General features: G+C 41.8%; 1 protein-coding gene across 2 annotated transcripts; it reads left to right on the forward strand.

Moving 5' to 3' along the window:
- Positions 1 to 8,536: 8,536 nt before the first annotated feature.
- Positions 8,537 to 19,804, forward strand: GJA3 (gap junction protein alpha 3). 2 transcript variants are annotated; one of them, XM_074569664.1, is made up of 4 exons: positions 8,537 to 8,580; positions 15,721 to 17,226; positions 19,275 to 19,365; positions 19,789 to 19,804. In XM_074569664.1, the coding sequence occupies exons 2-3, from the start codon at positions 15,738 to 15,740 to the stop codon at positions 19,292 to 19,294; spliced, it is 1,509 nt and encodes a 502-aa protein (XP_074425765.1). In that variant the 5' UTR covers positions 8,537 to 8,580; positions 15,721 to 15,737; the 3' UTR covers positions 19,295 to 19,365; positions 19,789 to 19,804. The 2 variants fall into 2 exon arrangements, with proteins under 2 accessions (XP_074425765.1, XP_074425759.1); XM_074569658.1 differs by lacking the exons at positions 19,275 to 19,365; positions 19,789 to 19,804 and having other exon boundaries at positions 15,721 to 17,286.
- The last annotated feature ends 549 nt before the right edge of the window (positions 19,805 to 20,353 follow it).

Raw genomic sequence — 20,353 nt, forward strand, 5'->3', positions numbered from 1 at the left:
TTTCTTTTACAGAATGTATTTCTCTTCTGTAAAGCTGGCCCAACTCTGGTCTGGATATTTTCTCTATAAGACATCCTAGCCATCAAAAAAAGTCTTTATAACCTAGGTTTGGAAATGTATTAAGCTTTAATCAGCAGGCCCAGATGAGGTAACAAGTCACATCTCTGACTTTCCACCTTGGAGAACATAGCTTGCCCCTGCTATGATTGGTCCCCCAGTACTACCATAGAACTCAGCCTCAGAATTAGCCACATAATTGTACGTACCTTCTTAGTTTTTCTGTCCATTAAATCACTGACACTAACTCAATGATTTTACATCGTCCTGCTCTATGCTCTATGTGTTTGAATAAGCCATCTACTAAAAAATATCCTCTCCAAGAATACCACCAGGTAGACAGAGGTTTGCATAAGCCTTTCTGGTAAAAGAGTGATAAGGTATCAATATGACATACAGTTTAGGGAAATATGCGGTTCAGCTATGAATCAGCGCAGGTTGTGGATGAATGTTTCAAACAGCAGTGTATATTCTGCATGCTGCTAAGAACTAGCATTTCACCCATAGCCCAGCACAGTACCCAGGATAATAAATACTGTAGTGCGTGAATGCGGTCACACTGGTCTGAAGCAGGTAGCATTTTTCAGTGGAAAAGCTGTGCTGGGCAGGCTTACTTCCTTAGGCAAGGTTTTTTTTTTTCTGTTGCCTTGGCAATTATGGTAATACAGGCTTGTCAGCTGGGAAAGACAATTGCAGTCCTAAAACTGTTTAAGTCAGGATCATGAAATTTGGTTTAAAAGTGTTTCGCACATCATTTTCTACTGAGGTTCAATCTTTAAGATAACACATACAAATCCCTCTCACATCTCCAAGTGATCCACACATTAGCAGGAATGCTGCACCTTCTTTTGATGGTGTGACTGGAACATTTGCTATCTTGTTTGTTATCCAACTACCAACATTTCTTTTGTCACAAGACTTCTTTCACTTGATTTGAAAGTATTATAGCAGTCCTAGTACACAGAGTTAACCCTGAATGTCACCATTTCTGAGTTTCCCCAACTGAAAGATAAAGGTGACAACTGTGTCATGTTCACAGGGAGCAGAACAGTTTAACCAAGTGTTGTTTGTTAAGATCATTGCAACAGGTGCCAGAAAAAAAATATTTTATAATTATTGTGTGGTAAAGATTTCAAACCTATTGTATGTTGCATCATTAGTGTAATGTCTGCTTATGGTTAGTCATGTCCCTGCCCTAGGTGTTGCATCCTTTCCAAAGACTGAGTGTTTAATATCCAGTTTAAAAAGCTTCTACAATCTCTCCAGCACAAATAAACAAAAACAACCTATACGCATACCCACACATTTGTGCACACAGACACAGAGGAACAAACTGAATAAATCATTATCACATTGTTACCTGATAGAAGGCTGAGACATTGCAACATGGATTTGTCAGGAGTAATTTCCGCCTATGCCATGATAAAAGCTTTTGTGTATAGCAGTAAAATAGTTATTAATGACACATTGTCAGAGTGTAAGGAACCACCAAATGGGATAAACTATGCAGCTGGGAGGAGCCGCAGGTACATGGGAAGATAGACCTGGAATTCAATAAGATCTTTATCACTAGGAGAAATGGTTTAACAAAAGCAGTTTGAGAAGTTAGGAAGGACTAAATGCTGCTCTTGTGAAACACTAAGCACTTGCAGAACTGTAGGATGGAGACCTGTTCTGAAGCAAAGAACTGTTTAGTGGAGAAGAGCTGGAGTTTGTAGTAGATCATCAGTGGAACATGAGTCAATAACATTGTTGACTTGGAAAAATACCATACTGGTATGCATTAAAGGTTTGTCAAAAATACAATGTTTGAAATAATGTTTCCACTCTTCTTAGCATCTGAAAGTCCTTATCTGGACCCTCCTTTGGTATGCCATCTGCCCAAAAAGCCCATTTATCAGCTGGGGAAATCCAGGGGTCAGGAACAATATATGACCAAATGTCTAAACCACAGAACCTGTGAGGAAAGCCTGAAAGAAATTATTTGGCCTGGAAAAGTCTGAGGTAAGACCCAACAGCACTCTTCAAATATGTAAGAGATTGTGGCAAAGAAGATTAACATGTTGCTCTTTACATCCACTGGCAACAGGACAAGAAATAATAGGCTTATGTTGCAATGAGACGTAGGCTAGTCACAGCAAAACCTCTTTGTGAAGGCAGCTAAGCATTGAGTTGGATAACAAACTTTCCATTACTAAAGACTGTTAAATGGCAACCCAGCCCATCTGTTGAGGATGGTCTAGGTATAACACTCTGCTGTAGGACAGAGGGAACTTCTAAAATCTATGAGGAAGGGGACCCCAACTGAAAGAGTCAGTTGTACAGATTTCTTTTGCTGCACCAAAGCTCAGCTAATGAATCAAAACCTTTTTCCTATAAATTCAAGTCTACTTTTCAATGCAGGGTCTAACTGGTATGATCTCTGTCAGCATGGTTCCTTTGTGCTTTTAGTAATTGTAATAATACATTCTTGCGTTATGAAAAATTCCACCTGACAAAGCATATGAGGTGGCATTGTGAGTAAATAAAATTGTAATTCATATAAATGAAGTTGGTGACAGATTCTTTTTTTCTCCTCAGCACAGTGGGTAAAAAGCTCCTTCTGCCTCAGTTTTGTGTCTCACAAAATAGGCATTCCTTCCAACAGGAGGAAGGCTGAAATCCAGATCAATTTTCAGTTTTGCTGCCCAGTTGACTATACATGCAAACATTGGTAGAGTTCACTGAAGCCTGGTCTGTGTCCAGGAGAAGTTTCACAGCAATAGCATGCCATTTTGAGTTACTGGTTTCTTTCATTTCAAAGGCAGACCATTGTATTGTGCAGCAGTTTGAATTTTGTAGAGAATTTTTCCTACATGTGAGCTTTTTTTTTTTCTATTTCAAAGCAGAATATCTATTGCTGTCCTTTTCTGTGGAAGGTAGCCAGTATTTGAGGCCTTTACAAATTCATCATGCGTGTCAGCAACGTAAAACATACTGTATTTGCTTTTATCCTGAATACAATGAAAAAGAACATCCTTGTTAAGGAGCTTTGGTTGTAATTTGGCACTAAGAATTCTTCACTGGTTTAAGGCATTAGAACTGATGTCATCCCTTCCTGCTCATTATTATCCTGTCTGTATCTCTGTCCCACCCCATTCAACACAGTGCCTCCACTCCAGGACCTTGACTGTTCCAGCACAGTTGTTTGCACAGCTGCGCTCAGCACTGGATTGGCTGATGGTTTTAGCTCATGAAGAAACAAATATTTTGCTTTGCTGTATTGTTTTTTAGCTGGATCAATTCCTTGATCTAGCTTACAGGGAAGCCACATGAACTTTTGCGCTGACGTGACCGCGGGGCAGTAGGCCATGGTGCTGGGCAAGAAGAGCTGCAGGGAGTGAGTGGAACGGGTGGAGGGAATGGGAACATGTTAAGTTGTATTTGCTGCTACACATATTGTAATTTCAAACCACAGCCTCTGGCTGCATTTTCATTAAGTGATTGCTACTAGAAAGGCAAAAGTCTTGCCGCCTTTTCCCTCTTTCACTGCTGTACCCCTCCCTGCTCTCTACTCCTCTCTACTGGCCCTGCTTCTCGTCTACTGGCCATCTCCCTTGCTCTAACACTCAACCTTTGTATGAGTTGATTTAACTCACTAACTCAGCAGAGAACTATTTGAACTCTGCATTTTGATTTGTTTTCAGCTCAGTTAGCTTTCTGCCAGGCTTGTGGCACGCATGAATGCGTTTCTTTCAATATTTTTACTTCTTCATGTTTCTGCCAGTAGTGTGGATAAAAAAGCATCACACCATGACAGAATGATAAAAAGCATCATTCCTCTTAGAATCCTGCACATCCTGTGTCTCTCTTTTTTGATTCTTCCTCCAAACAGATGCCTGGCTTGTAAAGGCATAGTCTTTCCTCTGCTACAACTCACATGGAGCTTTTGCTCCACCTGAAAGCATCTCACTGCTACATATCCCACAGCAGTCTGATTTTTTGGTTGTATTAGAAGACCTCCCACAGTTTCCAAAGGACTTTCAACAGAAAGCCTGTTCTGATGGGTAAAACTCCAGCCTAGGATCTCAGAGCCATTCTCAGAACTGTATAACCTAGGGCGAGTCATTAAGTCTTCCTGTGCCTCCATTCCTACAAGCTGGAAGTCACAATAACTCTTCCTACAAACTAGAAATAAGAATAATTCTTCCTGTCACCAGTTCTTATTTGTTAATACACTGTGTTCTCTGATGTGCTTGTCAGTAGTATCTAACAGAACACTAATGACTGATTGGGACATATAATAATTACTATATTTACTGTATTTATTTAATAAATTTATATTTACTATATATTACCTTTTTATTTATTGGTTAGTTAGTTCTAAAGTCTTTCTACTGATCCATGTAGAAAACAACTAGAAAAGATTTAAATCCTTCTTGCTTCAAACTGTGCCTCCTGAGGTAGCAGTAACCTTTTCAGCATTCAAATATCTTTAGTGCCACCTTCTGTAGCGCAGCGGCATGTCAAGCGCAATTCTTTTTACTGACATACCATGCAGTGCCACAAGCTGAACTGAAGTCATTAGTAGCTCTTTCTTTAGGCTGTGTACAGACAGAACTGCTATCAGCACTGCTGAGCCATGTATCATTTAGGCGTGGCTTGTTTACGACTAATGATGTGTACAGCAGTTTAGGGGTCCTTCCATTAAACTGTGTTTGCATGCACAGTTATGGTAAAATTATGCTTAAATTAGGAATAGCATGGGGTAAACACTGTTTTGGATCAAAACTGATCTGAAAAAGGTCCATTTTTCTTGTTGAGCAGCAGCTCAGCTTCAGACTAAGATCAAGATGTATGTCCTTAACTTACGAGATCTTTTTATCATTTCATAAAGCTTGGTGTCTATTTTTTATCGTTTTTTTTGTACCTTGCCATGCAAAACTGATTCTCCCGATCTTAAAAATACCTGCCTGACTGTTCCGTCTACACAATTCTTGAATTCACTTTGGTTTTGTGCCAGCCAAATCATATACTGCTAAAGGTCTGTCTCTGCGTGGAACATGGGTTATCACCTGGGTGGAGGCTTCCATCCAGAAGATGAAAAGTGATACTAAAGAAGATAATTAAAGGAAGGCTTAAAATTATGTAAATATGCATTTTAATATAAATATTTATATGTCGCCTTAAGTTTTATGTTGCTGTCTAGCATTAATGACAATGGAGGGAACTCTTTAAACATAATAAGTACCTTGGGGCACACTAAAGTGGCATCTGGCCATTGGCAGAGCTGTGCACCTTTAAAGATAAGTGACAGTGAGGAAGCTAGCAGGACGGCTCTTCCATGGGAATCCTTCTGTCAGAATGTCTGTATGAATAGATGCTTTTTAACATCATTGTTTAAATCTGAGCATATCTTCCTTTGGAATAAATTCCTCAGGGAGACAAGTCTTGCTTTTTCTATTTCTCCCTTATTTGGCTTTAGATTCTCCTATTCTAGTATGCAACTAACAAATACTCCTCCATACCTCCTCAACATGCTTTCATGCTTGGGCTTTCACCGGTACATAATTGGTCCTTTATTTTAAAAGCTGCTCCCTTCAAGTTTCCCTCGGGAATTTTGCATCCTTGCCTGTCTCACTTTCTACAAATGTACCAGAGGGTTTTCTCGACAGCCCAAACCTATTCCTCTAAGAACCCAGAAGGGCTCTTGGAAAGGAAATTGTTAGCTGATGGCTGTAGTCCCATGGTAAGCAGTCACTGCATCAGGTTATCCCTGTTCAAAATGTATTGAATTCTATCTTAAAAACCTTCTGCAGCAGTACTAAAAGGTTGCTATAGAACCTCGCTGCTCTACTTAGTGAGAAAATTTTTCTTACAAAAAGGTGTCTAGGCCAGTTTATACAGATGGTGCGAAATGCCACTTGAAACCTTCCAGACACTGAAAAAGCCAATTAGGGAAACACCCAGTGCTTCATGCTATTAAACCTTTTGGATAGATGGTTGAAAGTCAGAGATCTCTCCCTACCTCTCCCTAAAATCAAACCTTCCGCCATTCAGCTGACCTGATGAGCTAAGGGACTTCACTGCACAAAGGAAGTTATAATGTCAGGAGTTGCTGGGACTGCCGGGATTTCCTCCCATGCCCTAACATGGCCCCTCACGCCCCACTGCTTCAGGATCCACACTGCTATAGTACTACATTTACAATCATGGCAGCACCATGTTTCAGATATATCACCCATCTCTGAGTAAAGTCGTTTGTCCTTGTGCCACCACTCGTGCTTAGGTTAACAGAGATCTTCTTCCCTAGTGTTTTCAGCTGAAAGATTTGTAGGGAGCAGCTAAGCCTTGCAAGGATACAACAACATGGGGATGGTCTGCTTCAGTTTCTCACCAGTCCTCTGCTACTCAGAGCTCCTCAAAGCATCTCAAAATTTTTTTTGGATGGTATTTTTATTGCATAGAGTAACAGAGAGCCTTGGGAATGACCTGGTGTGGTTGAGTTTTCAGCTCTCTGACTGTAGAGTAGCTATCAACTGATACTCATACATTATTGCTGAAGAGTCGTCATGCTAGTTTAAGTCATTCTGTCTAATATTCTCCTTTGTCTTTAGTGTTACTAAGGAACACACAGAAGCCTAACCAAAATATAGGTGATGGTAATGTTTTTGAGTACTGATGCTGAAGAGAGCCACCTTTAAATCATCATTTTGAAAATAGTTGCCACTGATCTGGTTTTCCAATTGCCTGTGCTAATCTTGACTGAGGAAAGCATGGGAAAAAAGCTTCTCGAAAAAAGCTTTTCAAAAAAATTATCCATAATGTCTTCTTTTCCTAATAGAGGATTAGTCCAAGTTACAGGCTCTCTAACTTTGAAGACCCAGGCTTGTGATTTATAAAATTTGACAAGCGTCTTGAAATACTGCATATTCACTCTGAAAACCAAAGGATCTGTCTTGACCAAAGGGCAGCAGCTTCTGCCTGCGAAGCCCCTGGGGTTGGCGGGGCTGCCAGACCTTTGGGGTTCTTCATACGGGACAGACAGGCAGCGGCAGCAAAGTTTACCTCCTCTCAGGAAAAACAACATCCTTTCTGTGTGTCCTGGTTTGAATGATACGGGGCTAATTTCTCTTTCAGTAATTTTAGTTTTCAGTAAGGTCTCTTGTAATGCTTGGGAAAATTGTGGTTTAAAATACTCTAGTGTCTGAATTTGTGAAAATATTTACTTTATAGACAGCAATGGTATGTGGGTTTCAAGGTCTCAGTGTTTTGAGCTAGCCAGGTGTGGGGATGAGGAGGAGCGAGACTCGGGCACTTGAACCAAACTGTCCCAGAGGATTATTTCGTACCACGAATGTCACATTCAATACAAATTAGAAAGTTTACTGAGGAGTTTTCTCCTCTTCTGTGATGGCTGCAATCCTGAGAACTCCTTGCCCCGGTGCCAGATCCCTGAGCCCTTCCCTTCCTCCCGAAGCCGCAGCGCTCGCAGTGTCCAGGACCCCACAGCTTCCTACTGGTGAAATGGGCTGAGTATAATCCTTGTATATTTTATATTGGTATTGGGATCAATTTTTTTTTTTTTTTTTAGTATTATTAATGTTAATTATCTAGTCTTGTTCCACTAAACCTGTTTATATTTCAGCCCTCGGGTTTCCTTGTTTTTTCCGATTCCCCTTCCCGGGTGGGGAGGGGTCATCAGGTGACAGAATAATTGCCTGAACGACAATAAATTGTTGTGCGTTCCTCAAACCACAACTTTTTTTTTTTTTTAATTTTTGCTTTAAGACATATCTAATACTTCATGGATGAAGCCGGGATATTCTCTCCTTTGGGATTTACGGGCGGTAAGGAAACCGTACGGCAGCATCCCGCCGCCCAACCCGCCCGGCTGCGCTGAGCCGTTACCCGCCCGCCAGGGGGCGGTGCTGCTCCGCCCCGTGAGGGAGCGGGCGGGCGAGCGGGCCACCGCCAGCGGTTCACGCGTTCCCCTCACGGCGGCCCCACTCTGGCCTGGGGGCCACCGCGGCCATGAGTTCTCTCCCCTGGCCGTCAGGCTGCGGCAGCCGGTGCCGGCAGCCGGGCTACCAAGCGCCCCCCAGGACCGCCGTTCCTGAGGGGGAGCAGGAGGCACGGGCCGGCGCGCCGCCTTCGAGCGGAGCCCTGTGGGGCAGGCGGGAACACCAGCGGGCTGGGAAGGGTTTCTAACGCCTTTCTTTCTCCTCTCGGAGGAAGAAACTGTTTATTTCTGAGGAAATCCCACCCTAGCCCGCGAAGTAGGATGGATTGTCTGCACAGTGACAACGTCTTAAAAGCCAGGGAGAGAAGGGCAAACGCCCCATCCGCTCCGGGCTTCCCGGGCGAGGAGACGTGGCTACCGGCCCGGCCCGCGGCCCCTCGGCAGGGAGGCGGGCAAGGGGAGGAGAGAGAGGGAGGGACGGGTGCCCGCTGCCTGCAGGGGAGGCAGTCAGAGGTCCCCTGCCGCAGGCGGGCTGTGGGCAGCCAGCCGCCCGAGGGGCGCGTTGCCAGCCGAGGCAGCAGGTAGGGCGCTGGGCATCGGCCTCCCGGCGCGTCCCGCCCCTGCACCCCCCTCCGCCGCTTTTTCCATAGCCCGAGCAAAGCCTGGGGGCTTCTTGCCCCCCGCCCCCCAATTAAATGAGCTATGCGCCAACACTGTCTGGACTCCTCTGAACGAGTTAAGCTTTTGCTACTTAAAATAGCCTTGCTCCCGCGAAGCGTAAGTAGAGCGACCCTGGGCTGTGCCGCTCAGCACACGGCCTTAGGCGATGGGGGCTCCGCCGGACGGGACGCGGCCGCGGGCAGAGCTGGAGCTTGCGCCGGGGGCGGGAGGCGGCGGCCTGCCTGGGGCCTCTGCCCCCCGTTTGCCGTGCCCCCCGGCCCTGGGTTGGGCGCCAGGGAAGGGCAGGGCGAGGCCGAGTTGCGTGCATCGTGCTGAGGTGGAGTGGTAGCAGGGGTCTTACTGCTTTAAATACCTGCCTGAGGGAGCCTGCTGTGGGTGTCCGCTGTTCCTGCCCCACCGAGCGGGCCGTCTGCAGGCAGCGGTGCTCGCAGGTGGGACTGATAACGGAGCCTTGCGTGGCAGGGAAAAGTGTCCAAACCTCGCAAAATACAGTGGAGGGAGAAGCACCAAATATCATTTGTATCCAGGATTGTTGTGGCCGTCACCAACCTAAGCGTGCATGTGTAGGGGCATATAATTGCTTCCTTAAGGGTTACCACTAACATTTGAACACTGCTGTTCATTTCAAGCTAGTTTTACACTCGAAGTGAAGTTAAATCATAAATGTAAAGCAGAACCAGAATTGCTTTCACCCTTGTAAGTGGTGCCACACAGAACGTTGGAGTTCGTGTGTGACCCAAGATGGTTCTAGGGTTTCTTGAGGTGAGCTCTAAGTTATCTGGCCCTTACAAACACTTTCTCCTGATAGTGGGGAAAATGGCTGGGTGGCCTCCCTGCATGGACCAGGCTTTTACCTCGCTTTGGTCGCATCTTCAGTCAGAGTTACCAAAAACATGCTAGTTACTTGTTCACTTAGAACTCGCAAGGGATGCAAACTATTTGAGATGAATAAATATTCTTTGGCAGATATTTATAGCTTGATTATGCAAAAGTTTGCCAATGTTATAAGCAAGAAAAGTTGTTTCCTTTGGGGTTTTTTTTGTGTTTTTTTTTTTTTCTCTCTTGTAGGCAAAAGGAGTATCAGAAATGTATTTGTGTTCATCCCTGACTCACTGAAGAAATCACATAAGCTTAGGATGTTACTGGGACTCCAGAGTGTGTGTTAGGTCTTTAAGACACTCACATAGATATGAAGAAGGAGTTGAACCGAGGAGCCAGATCTAGAGTTTCCCTTTAAGGGAAATTTAAAGGGAAAATCCCACTGGAACATTTTAGAGTTAAACTAGAAAAAGATTTAATGGCTTCTGTAGGACAAAAATGTACTTTAAGAAGTTTGAACAGGGTGGATAGCACTGTCTCCCTTGCAGTTACTGTAATTTGCCTGAAGTCCCCTCAGACTGATACCTGTCTGTTGGGGTACCTGCTGCTCTGCAGTGAAATAGGGTCTTGAGTCTCTGAATGCCAGAACAGCTCTTCTTTCCTTTGTGTATCTGTGGCGGGGGCGGGACACTCCTTACTGTGCAGTTTTTAGATCTGTGTGGCTGATTGTATGTGGGCACCTGACAGATCTGTTTCATTCATGCTTCACTCACTCGGGATGCAGGGACTGTTGCCCTCATGTTCGACGGCTATTCCATAGTCCCTTGGTAGCTCCACACCCTTCACACCTTTCAGAGTTTTATTGGTAAGTCACTGTCTTTTAATTCCAATGCAGAGCTCTAAGATGGCATTTGAGTATAAAAGGGGTTACTTTTTTGTTCCTGTTTTTCTCCTGCGAGTTGCGAATCAGAGCAAGGGTTTCTTACACCAGGGAACAGAGGAGTTTAACAGGTGGGATGTAGCTCTCCTTCTGGGCTCAGCCCTGCACACCTCACGCTTTTCCTTTACTCAGGCCAAACTCACTCAGAGGTCAAGTGAAGTTAAGAAGTCGTCAAGAGGAATTTTGCCTGGGATTTAAGGAAGAGGCTCCAAAGCAGTAAAGTAAGTTTAAGGTAATAACAAGATCAGCTAAGGGATCATTTTTAACAAGTGTTTAAAATACAATAGAAGTGGTGATAGATGTGTCTGAAAGTATGCTGCTGTGAGCAGGAAGAATGATATTTTTCAAGTCCTCATTTAAACAAGTTTATAATGCAAATTATGAAACCTTAGCCATTGTGTTTCATATATATATGTACCTGACCAAATACCATAAGTATTATGGTATTTGAAAATTATAGTAGTATAGTATAGTAGTATGTGAAAATTATAGTAGCTCATTCTGTCCCTCCTTATCTGCCAGTTTGTCTGGAATGACATGGTCACACTGCAGACTTTGTGCAGGGTGACTACTTTTACTGGATTTAAAATAGCAGAGTTAAAAATCTGGTAGTAATGGAGATGCCTGTTTGTTTAGTGTAAAAACAAAGGTAATGTAAATTGGTTTTTAATAGCATTTTTTTTGTCAGACTGGTTTGTAAAATTTAGATAATTTTGAAGATAAAAGCCAAAATCCCAAGATTTTAGACTGTCACAAAAAATGAAAGAAAATGTGGACTGAATTTACAAAATTGTATTTGGCCAAGGACAGGTTAGGTTTCTAAAAAATTGCTAGGGGACATTTTTTAGATATACCAGTATAATAAAATCATAAATACACCAGGTGTCATAATCTGGTAATGTATGTAACATAGCTGTTTAGTTATTTATGTGTGTGTATGTGTACATATGTGTATATAAATACATAAACATATACATGTATGAGTAAAATTATAAATAAAACTATGATTCTATGAAAATTATAAATAATTAAGATATTATATTTCAAACAGTTAATACATAGTGATGAACCTCTTCGTTGATGTCATCAGAAAGAGAAATAGAAATGATAACTGGCAAGTTTATAGATGCCAGATGGTAATGATTTCTCTCCTGTAGAGGGATTTATATGACATCACAGCTTTTAAAATTTAGTCTCCTGCTCAATCTCTTTGTCACACACATACAAACACACACACACCCACCCACCATCCACAAAGCGTATTTGTGCATGTACTAAACTTAGTAAGTAATGGCACAACATTGATTCTTAAACAGAATGCCATGCTAGTTTTTATTTGTCTCAGAGGAATGATTTTCTAAGTGACACAAACAATATACAGTTCCCAGTTCTTATTAAATGGTCCCATGGTTCGTGAAGTCCTTGCTTTTCATACCACTGAATTGGATTGCTTTCTAAGACAGATTCTCTGTCATTCCCTGTCAGGTATTTCTGCATGAATGTCATGAAATACAGATAAAGATGTTTCATTTCTTTATCTGATTTTTTTCCAAGCACAGAAAGAAAAAAAAATGTCCCCCTTCACAATCCATATGTAAGATGAGGGCTTAAGAGTTGCCTAGCTCTGTATTTCAGCAGTGCTGAAAGTAGCACTGTACAGCTGAAGTTTATGTAATATTACAAAAGCAAGCTTGGAATTGTTCTCAGCTAAAATATGGAGTTGTGACTGTTAAAATTTAGATTTAGGTATTTTATTTTTGAACTTAATGGCGACAAATATTCTGTGAGGTCTGTGAGCCCTTCAGTTTTGTTTGATATCATTTAATCATTATTTCTGTCACGCAGTCAAAGTTACTTGATGATGTGATTTTTGGATGAGTTACATTGGCTTTAGGAATTACTCACTGGATGATGTATTGACACTGAAAGAGGTATGAGACGTGGATTTCTGACAACCTTCCAGACAGTGGAGATACATATCTTTGCATTGCCCTTGGAAATTAGTCCCCATATTTATGTATTATTGTCGATATACATTTGTAGTCAAGGCAATGATTGCTGCAATTCATACTAAGATGAACACTGAGGTTTTCACCTCTGCACAGTTAAGACGCTGTGAAATATCTGCTCACTGTTTAAACACTTTTTCATTGTGTACAGCTCTGATATACAGAAATAAGTCTTTTAATTAATGTAAGCATTAGAATAGCTTTTTTAAGTGTATCCTTTGAGAAATGCATTGTGTCACGTCTTTGGTGTTCTGAATTATCTCAGCAGGGGCATTACTGGCCTGTAATAAAAAGAAAAAAACATCTTCCGTAGTATTAGTGAATGGTGAACGATTGAGGATAAGTTAGATAGTATTATTTATCATCTTTTCTTTACTTTTTGCAAGTTGTTATTTTTCTTCTTACACTAATCACTAGATAATTCTTCAGAAAAGCACAAACTCTACCTTGCCTCTTGATTTCAGTAAGACATGCTGCAGTGTGCCTATAGGGGAAAAAAAAAAAATTGCTACCTCCGTTCACCTTACAGTGCAGGGGTTATAATTTTTCATGGGGGCAGATAAACTTCATTTTTTGAAACAATAGAAGGTAGTATCTGTCTTTATGAAGAACAGTGTGCAGCCTCTGTGCTGTTGGAAGCAAGGGTAGTGGAAGCCATGCTGAAAATGGACCATAATTAATTAATTAAAGAAGATTTAATATGCTAACTTTTGCTGATTAATACACTTTCTATTACAAATATTAGTAACAAAAGAACAAACCCTAACTTTGACTGCTTATTATCTGAGCTGCCTATTTTGCTTGATCTGGATAGAAAACAAAGAGCGAGGCAGAGAGAACTGAACTAGGAGGCAGAATAATGCAAAGGACAGCGGGCAAATGAAATACTGGATTTAGGGTTATGCTAAACTTTAATTTATCAAGCATCACATTCATTTTGCTGTTCCTACATAACAATCTTTACTACTCAAAATTAGAATATCCCAAACAACTGTTTAGTTCTGTCCAAAGATGGAACTAAACTGAATATATCTTCAAATGGTTTTCAGTAAAAAAAATACAAAATAAATTCATTATTCCCTGAAAAATTAATACTTCTCAAAGTTAAAATTATTTCACCATCCAAAACATTGTAAACCTCATAAAATTAAGTTTGAGGATTAAGTTTTAAAATCATACAAACCTGTTAAACTGGGATCATAAAAATAAGGTGTTCTAACAAAATCTGTTCATTTTTGGGTTACTATTTTAAGAGTGGAAAGTATACACTTGTAAAAACAAATCTGAATATGTTTCAAAAAATGATTAAAAATACTTTGTTTTACGACCAGGGATGTTACTATACAAAATCGGTATTTCATTGTTAATATTGTCATTTGCACTTTACTGTGCTATGCTGGAAAAAGAATTCAATTATATTAAAGGGAATGTGTAAAATATCAAAGATGTATTTTTTTTCAGGGGGAGTTTTTGTTGAATTAACTTTGTGATGATAAAAAGTGAATTAGTATTCTAGGATTTACAAAAATGCAAAATACTAATGGGTGTGTTGTTGCTTTCTGCGGGAAAGTATACTGTTCTGCAGTTACTATTTCATTGCCTCATAGTAAAATCAAGTTATAAAAAAGTAATGGAAATAACTTTAATTTATTTGGTTACCTTAAGTAAAAGCCTGAAAGAAGTTCAGTACAGACTTTGGAAATGCTTCCTCTGGAAAAACAGTGACATCATTGTTGGAAATCACAGTAAATATAACATCGAGAACCGTACATTTTCTCAGTGGTAAATTCCTACCTGTAATGAGGAACACCTTTTCTTCTTGGGAACTGTAAGATAGGTGGATATTTGGACTAGAAGTATACGTATAAAAATAAAAAGGGTAAAGTGTAATTCAGTTATATTTATAAAATATTCTGAGGTTTTTAAAGAGGATAATCAGTCTTTTCTGATAGTGTTTTTTGACAGGCAAATTGTTATATCTGAATTATAATTATGATCTAAGTATTTCTGAAAGTATTGAAGTTAGTTGAAAGTAAAATTTTGTATTTTGCTTTCAGTTGGACATTGATATAGAAAATATAGAAGTGTGTTAATTAGGAGAATTAAAGGTACTTCTTACATATATTCCAATATTCTTACATATTTTCCAATTAAGAACAGGCCAAGGATAATAGAAGTGATACCAGCAGATAATAGTTTGTTTCTCAATTGAGGGCACCTTGTGAGGAATCTTATCTTAAAAAAAAGTCTTGTCCTTTAAGCCTTTCCAAATCAGAAGTTATGTTACTGCCTAGAATTGGGCATTGGAAGCCCATCATGAATTGGTGGAAACTACTGAGAATGTATACCAGTTGTTTATCATCGAAGTAAGGTCATAGGATACAATTATTTTTTTTTTCCAAGAAAATCTCTGTGCACAGTTGCTGACATGGCCTTGAATTTTTTGGGGTTTTTTTTTGTGTTTTTTTAAAATAATGTTGCAGTACATGTGGTTCAGTAACGCCAACTGGAAGGACAGTAGGGGAAATGGCACAGAAACCTTTCCACCATTCCTTTCAGAATTTCCAATTCTTCCCAATATTTCAAGTTATTAAAATAATACTCTTTTTAGAAATAAGCAAACTCAAACATGAGCAGGCTTTGAGAACATGCTGCTTGTTGGTGTACATATACCAAAATTAAACTGTAAATTCTGTAGGTTTTGAGTAGTTATTTTTCTGTGTTTGTGCAGTATGAAAATAGCAGAGACCTGGGTCATTACTAATCTCCTGAATGCTGGAGTAAATAAATCCTAATAACAGTAAAATGATCAGAGTTAGGCATACTTTGTATCACATTCTGATACAAGTGCAGTCACATTAATACTAGGAATATTCTGTTTAATTGAACTGATTTCCATCTGTTCTTTTCTAAAAATAGGCAAGAACAGTTAGAGGCATCTCAGGTGGAGGGAACAGAGAAATCATGTTTTTTAAATATTTAAATCTTGCAGAAATTCTGGTTATTTGTCGTTCTTGCCTGTCAATTTGCATAAACACTTAAACCTGTATCGGCTAGGTGAAAGCACTAACCATCCCATTTCTGTGCTCACCAAAACCCATGGTTGCATGGTCACAGGGTTGTGTAGTTCTTAACACAAGTGTGCAATATTCTACAGAAGGAAGTGCACTTAAGAAATGTCATTTGTTGACGATCAATCTGTTCTGCCCTGGCATTGTGTGATTATAAGATTCTTTAACATTGCTCTAATTGCTCTAATGTTCTTATTGTAGGTTGGAAATCTGAAGCAATGGGTGACTGGAGCTTCCTGGGGAGACTGTTAGAGAATGCGCAGGAGCACTCCACAGTTATTGGCAAGGTTTGGCTGACGGTACTGTTTATCTTCAGGATACTGGTGCTGGGGGCTGCTGCTGAGGAGGTCTGGGGAGACGAGCAGTCGGACTTTACATGCAACACTCAGCAACCTGGTTGCGAGAATGTTTGCTATGACAAAGCCTTCCCCATTTCTCACATCCGCTTCTGGGTGCTGCAGATCATTTTTGTCTCCACTCCAACCCTCATCTACTTGGGCCATGTGCTGCACATTGTACGCATGGAGGAAAAGAGGAAAGAGAAAGAAGAGCTGAAAAAGAAGGGAAGCATCAAAGACAGCAACTACCCAGGAGCAGCATCGTCTGGCAGTGGTAGTGGAGGAGGCAGCAATAACATCAAGGATCCTCTTGGCAAAAAGGGGAAGGAGAAACTCCCGATCCGTGATGGACGTGGTAGAATCCGTATGGGGGGTGCCCTGCTCCGTACCTACGTCTTCAACATCATTTTCAAGACACTGTTTGAGGTGGGCTTCATTGTGGGCCAGTACTTCCTATATGGCTTTGAGCTAAAGCCAGTCTACCAGTGCAGCCGCTCACCTTGCCCACACACTGTGGACTGCTTCATCTCAAGGCCAACTGAGAAGACCATCTTCATCATCTTCATGTTGGTGGTGGCCTCTGTCTCCCTGCTGCTCAACATGCTTGAGATGTATCACTTAGGATGGAAGAAGCTTAAGCAGGGCATGACAAGCCGGTACAGCCTTGAGATGCCTGTTGCAACAATGACACCAGTCATGGTATCAGGGGAGTCCAAACCTGTTGCCCTGCCACCACCATCACCACCCGTGGTGGTAACAACTGCCGCACCCCCCCCTGTTCTGCCTGACACCCGTGCTGTCACACCACTGCTGACCCCGGTGACCACGGCACCGTACTATGCTGCGGCTGCTCCAAGACCAAGGCCCCCCTCCAACACGGCCACCATGGCCAGCTACCCTGTTGCTCCACCAGCTCCTGAGGAGAGGCACCGTGCTGTGAGTCCCACGCCCATCTCCACTCCTGTCACCATCCCAACCCCCATCCCCACGCCCACGCCAGCTGTCATCAACTACTTCAACAGCAACAGACATGCCCTGGCGGCTGAGCAGAACTGGGTCAACATGGCAGCTGAGCAGCAGGGGAAGGTGCTCCCCAGCTCAGCAGCCTCGTCTACCCCTAGCAGTGTCCAGCATCCCCTTCCTGAGCAGGAAGAGCCACTGGAGCAGCTACTCCCACCTCCAGCTGGGCCGCCTGTCGCTGTGGCCAACAGCGGCAGCAGCACCAGCCTTAGCGGGGCAAGCGGCAGCAAGTGGGATGTGGAGGGTGAAGAGGAGCTGTCAGAGGAACGGCCCATCTCAGCTGCCTGCACCACCGTGGAGATGCATGAGCCACCACTGCTCGTAGATGCACGGCGCTTGAGCAGGGCCAGTAAGTCGAGCAGCTGCAGAGCCAGGTCAGACGACCTGGCTGTGTAGTGCGGTCGCCTCTGCTCAGAGGAGCAGGTGATGGAAGGCAGAGTGGGCAGGGGAGCTGCCTGGGGAGGCCAGGCCTAGCGTGGGTGGGAAGGCCTGGGTTTCAAACTTTGACGTTTGCTGTTTTTGCACTCTGTGAGTTGTAGTGGGGAAAAATAGCAACATTTTCTAATAGGTCAGGGGTGGCCGAAGCGCAGCCCGTGGGTCGAGGGACCAATCCTGCTTTCCGTCATGTCCATGGCAGATCTCCCAAGGACAGCCATAGGGGAGGCCTGCACAGGTAACAGGTGGTGATGGTAGCTGGTCATGTGGCCCGAGGCTGACTTTCAACTGAGAAAAATGTTAATATCCCTAGTGCCCATGTGCCTGGCTGTTATCTCCCTCTTGCCCTTGCCTTCACTTCCTCTCTTTTTCACATAAGCTCTACATGAGTGGAGGTGATGACTTAACTGTCTTCCTCTTAGATCTTACATAGCCCTGTGGCAAACATCAGGTGGCATATCGCCTATTGGCACCTGTCATCTCTACGGACCAACTTGCCATATTAAAGGTGGCTCAGTCTCTTCCATATAACATGACTTAATGGAGCCTTTGTGCTCATGGCAAATTGCCAACGTGGTCCTCAGCCAGGCAAAGTTTAGGTAACCCCTGTAATAGATTTTTGAGATTCATCTTTCTATAATTTTTTTTCACTCTTGACCTGTTAGGAAGTGTTGGGTTTGACCTTCTATCCAGTGTTTGCCGACCATGATCATACCATGTTTTTAAGCCCACAAATACGTTTGAGCATGTTTGATTATAATTTTAGATGACTTCTGAAATTGCTTAGAGGAGGACAGGAATTGAAACCACACCTCAGAAATTATTACACAGAACAATTTCTCTTCAGAAAGCAAGGATTATGATTTCAATACATTGTGGCCCCATACGTTGCCCATGGACAAACAATAGGATAAAGTACAGCTGTGCATTTTAGACTGTTAGATATCAGCTTAAGTTTGTTGGAAAAAGGCTTTTTAGAAGTAAACTTGAGTGCACATTTTTAAGTATTTGAACATTTTGAGAATAATTTTGATCTGTAGGTTTAAAGTTACTTGACTGTGTACTTAATCATTTTAGTTTGATTTTTGATCTTACAAGACATGTAAGGGGAAAGAAACTTACTAATGGTAAAATTCCCAAAGCAACATTATTTCCTGTTGTGTGCTGCCCTTTCCTTTAACAATCTGTAGTGTCTTACAGGTCAGTGAAAACAGATTTAGACAATATTGTATTGCAGAAAAGGTGGCTAAAATACCTGGGCAACATGCTAGTGGATGAAGGGTCTATTCTGATCCCACTAAAGTCACTTGCAGAATTTCCATTAAATTTAACAAGGAGCAAGATTTGGGGATGGATCTTGCAGGCCTTATTCAAGCAAAACTAACATTGACATGGAGTTTTGGGAGCCAGAAGGAATGTAGATTTGGGGCCTTAGACAAAGGCATTAAAATCCTGCTTTTGAAAATTGTGTGTTTCCCTTAAATACGCGTGGCGGAAACTACTGGGTATTTTTTTCTAAGGTACAGCTTTCCTTACAACTGGCTCTGTCCTTTATTCCTTTGTAACAAGAACTCTCACAGACAGTCAGAATTTTGAATACCTGTTAAGGCTCAGGAGAGCTTAGGTGCCAAAGGAATGCCAGATTAGGCCCAACTTCTGTTCTAAGCAAAAGGCAAAAGAACTGAAGCTCAGAGTCAGTCCTATTGCTGCTATAAATCGAAAGTACTGTAATTGGAGCAGAGCAATCAAACACAGTGGGATAGCCCATTGCATCTTCAAAGTATTTGGCATGGCAGTGCAGTCCTTACTCAGGCAAAGCAGGGTCACCCTGTAGCAAATAGTTACAATTGCCAGTTATCTCTGCTGTTAAATGTTTTTCGGAATGTGTTTACTTTATTCAACAGTTAAAATATATTCCCACGACTCAAGATTAAACATTTATTTTTACTGCTTTCTGAGTAGACACAGAGAGTTTCTCCTGATCAGAGGCACTGTTCTGCAACCGTTGGGCTTGTTGTCTCATGACTTCCTTGACCTGCTTGTGGTGAACCAGGTGAGGAGAAGTCTTTCTGCTGCCACTGATCTTGGGGGCAGACACTGTATTAAAAGTCAATGTACAGTAGTACAATAAAGATATTTACTATTAGGTGTTCAGCTTCAGGTATGCTCTTGTGAATTTTCTATGTTATAAGCCATAAAAACCCATTCTGCAAGAAAGCTAAGAGCTAAATTCTGCTTTCTATTGTATCCATGCAACTATGCTGAACTTGGACTAAAGTTGATAAAGTTGCCTAGATGTAAACAAAGCCAGAGTTTAACACTCAATTTTTAGATTCGCTATCATCTGTAGTAGCAGTTTTGTAAATTCTGCTAAATGCCAAGTAATGATATTGCTCAAACAATGCTATATGCATCTCTGTGTTTTAGTACATAAAAATTCATGGGCTGTATTTTCCTTTCTTTTGTGCTTATGAAGAATGAAGTCAAAGTCTCTCTGGAGTATATTTATATAAATGAGACCACCTGAAATACGTGCTTTTTTTATATCAACGCCTGAGAGCAAAACCGGCTTGTTGTTTGATGGAGCTCTGAATCTTTCAGTCCTTACTTTAGTACAAACCTCACAGAGTGTTTCCTGCAGGATTACTTCCATATTGTATATAAAAAATAATAACAGAGATAGGTTTAACTTAGGATCAAATGATACTAGTCTGCCCTTTTCACGTTAATGTGTGTGGTTAGACCTGCAGGGAGTTCAGGTGCTTTTGTGGAATACATGGTATTTTCAGGCAGAGTAACTACTGGAAAGCTGTAAGAGATCATTTTTCCTGTTGGGTGAAGCTCGGGGGGAGATATGTAACCTGTTGCAACCCCTAAGACAAATCTGACAGAGCAGCTTCCGCATCCGAGCAGTGCTGGTCTGAGAAAGCAAAGCTACAGCTTGCAGGTTGTGTTTTTAAGATCAGCTTAAGTTTCATCACATAACTATACAACATCAAGCTTCTTGGTTACCTACAATTTCATTTGGAGTCCAGTAATTG

The sequence above is a fragment of the Larus michahellis genome, chromosome 1, assembly GCF_964199755.1.
Source record: "Larus michahellis chromosome 1, bLarMic1.1, whole genome shotgun sequence".
NCBI lineage: Eukaryota > Metazoa > Chordata > Aves > Charadriiformes > Laridae > Larus > Larus michahellis.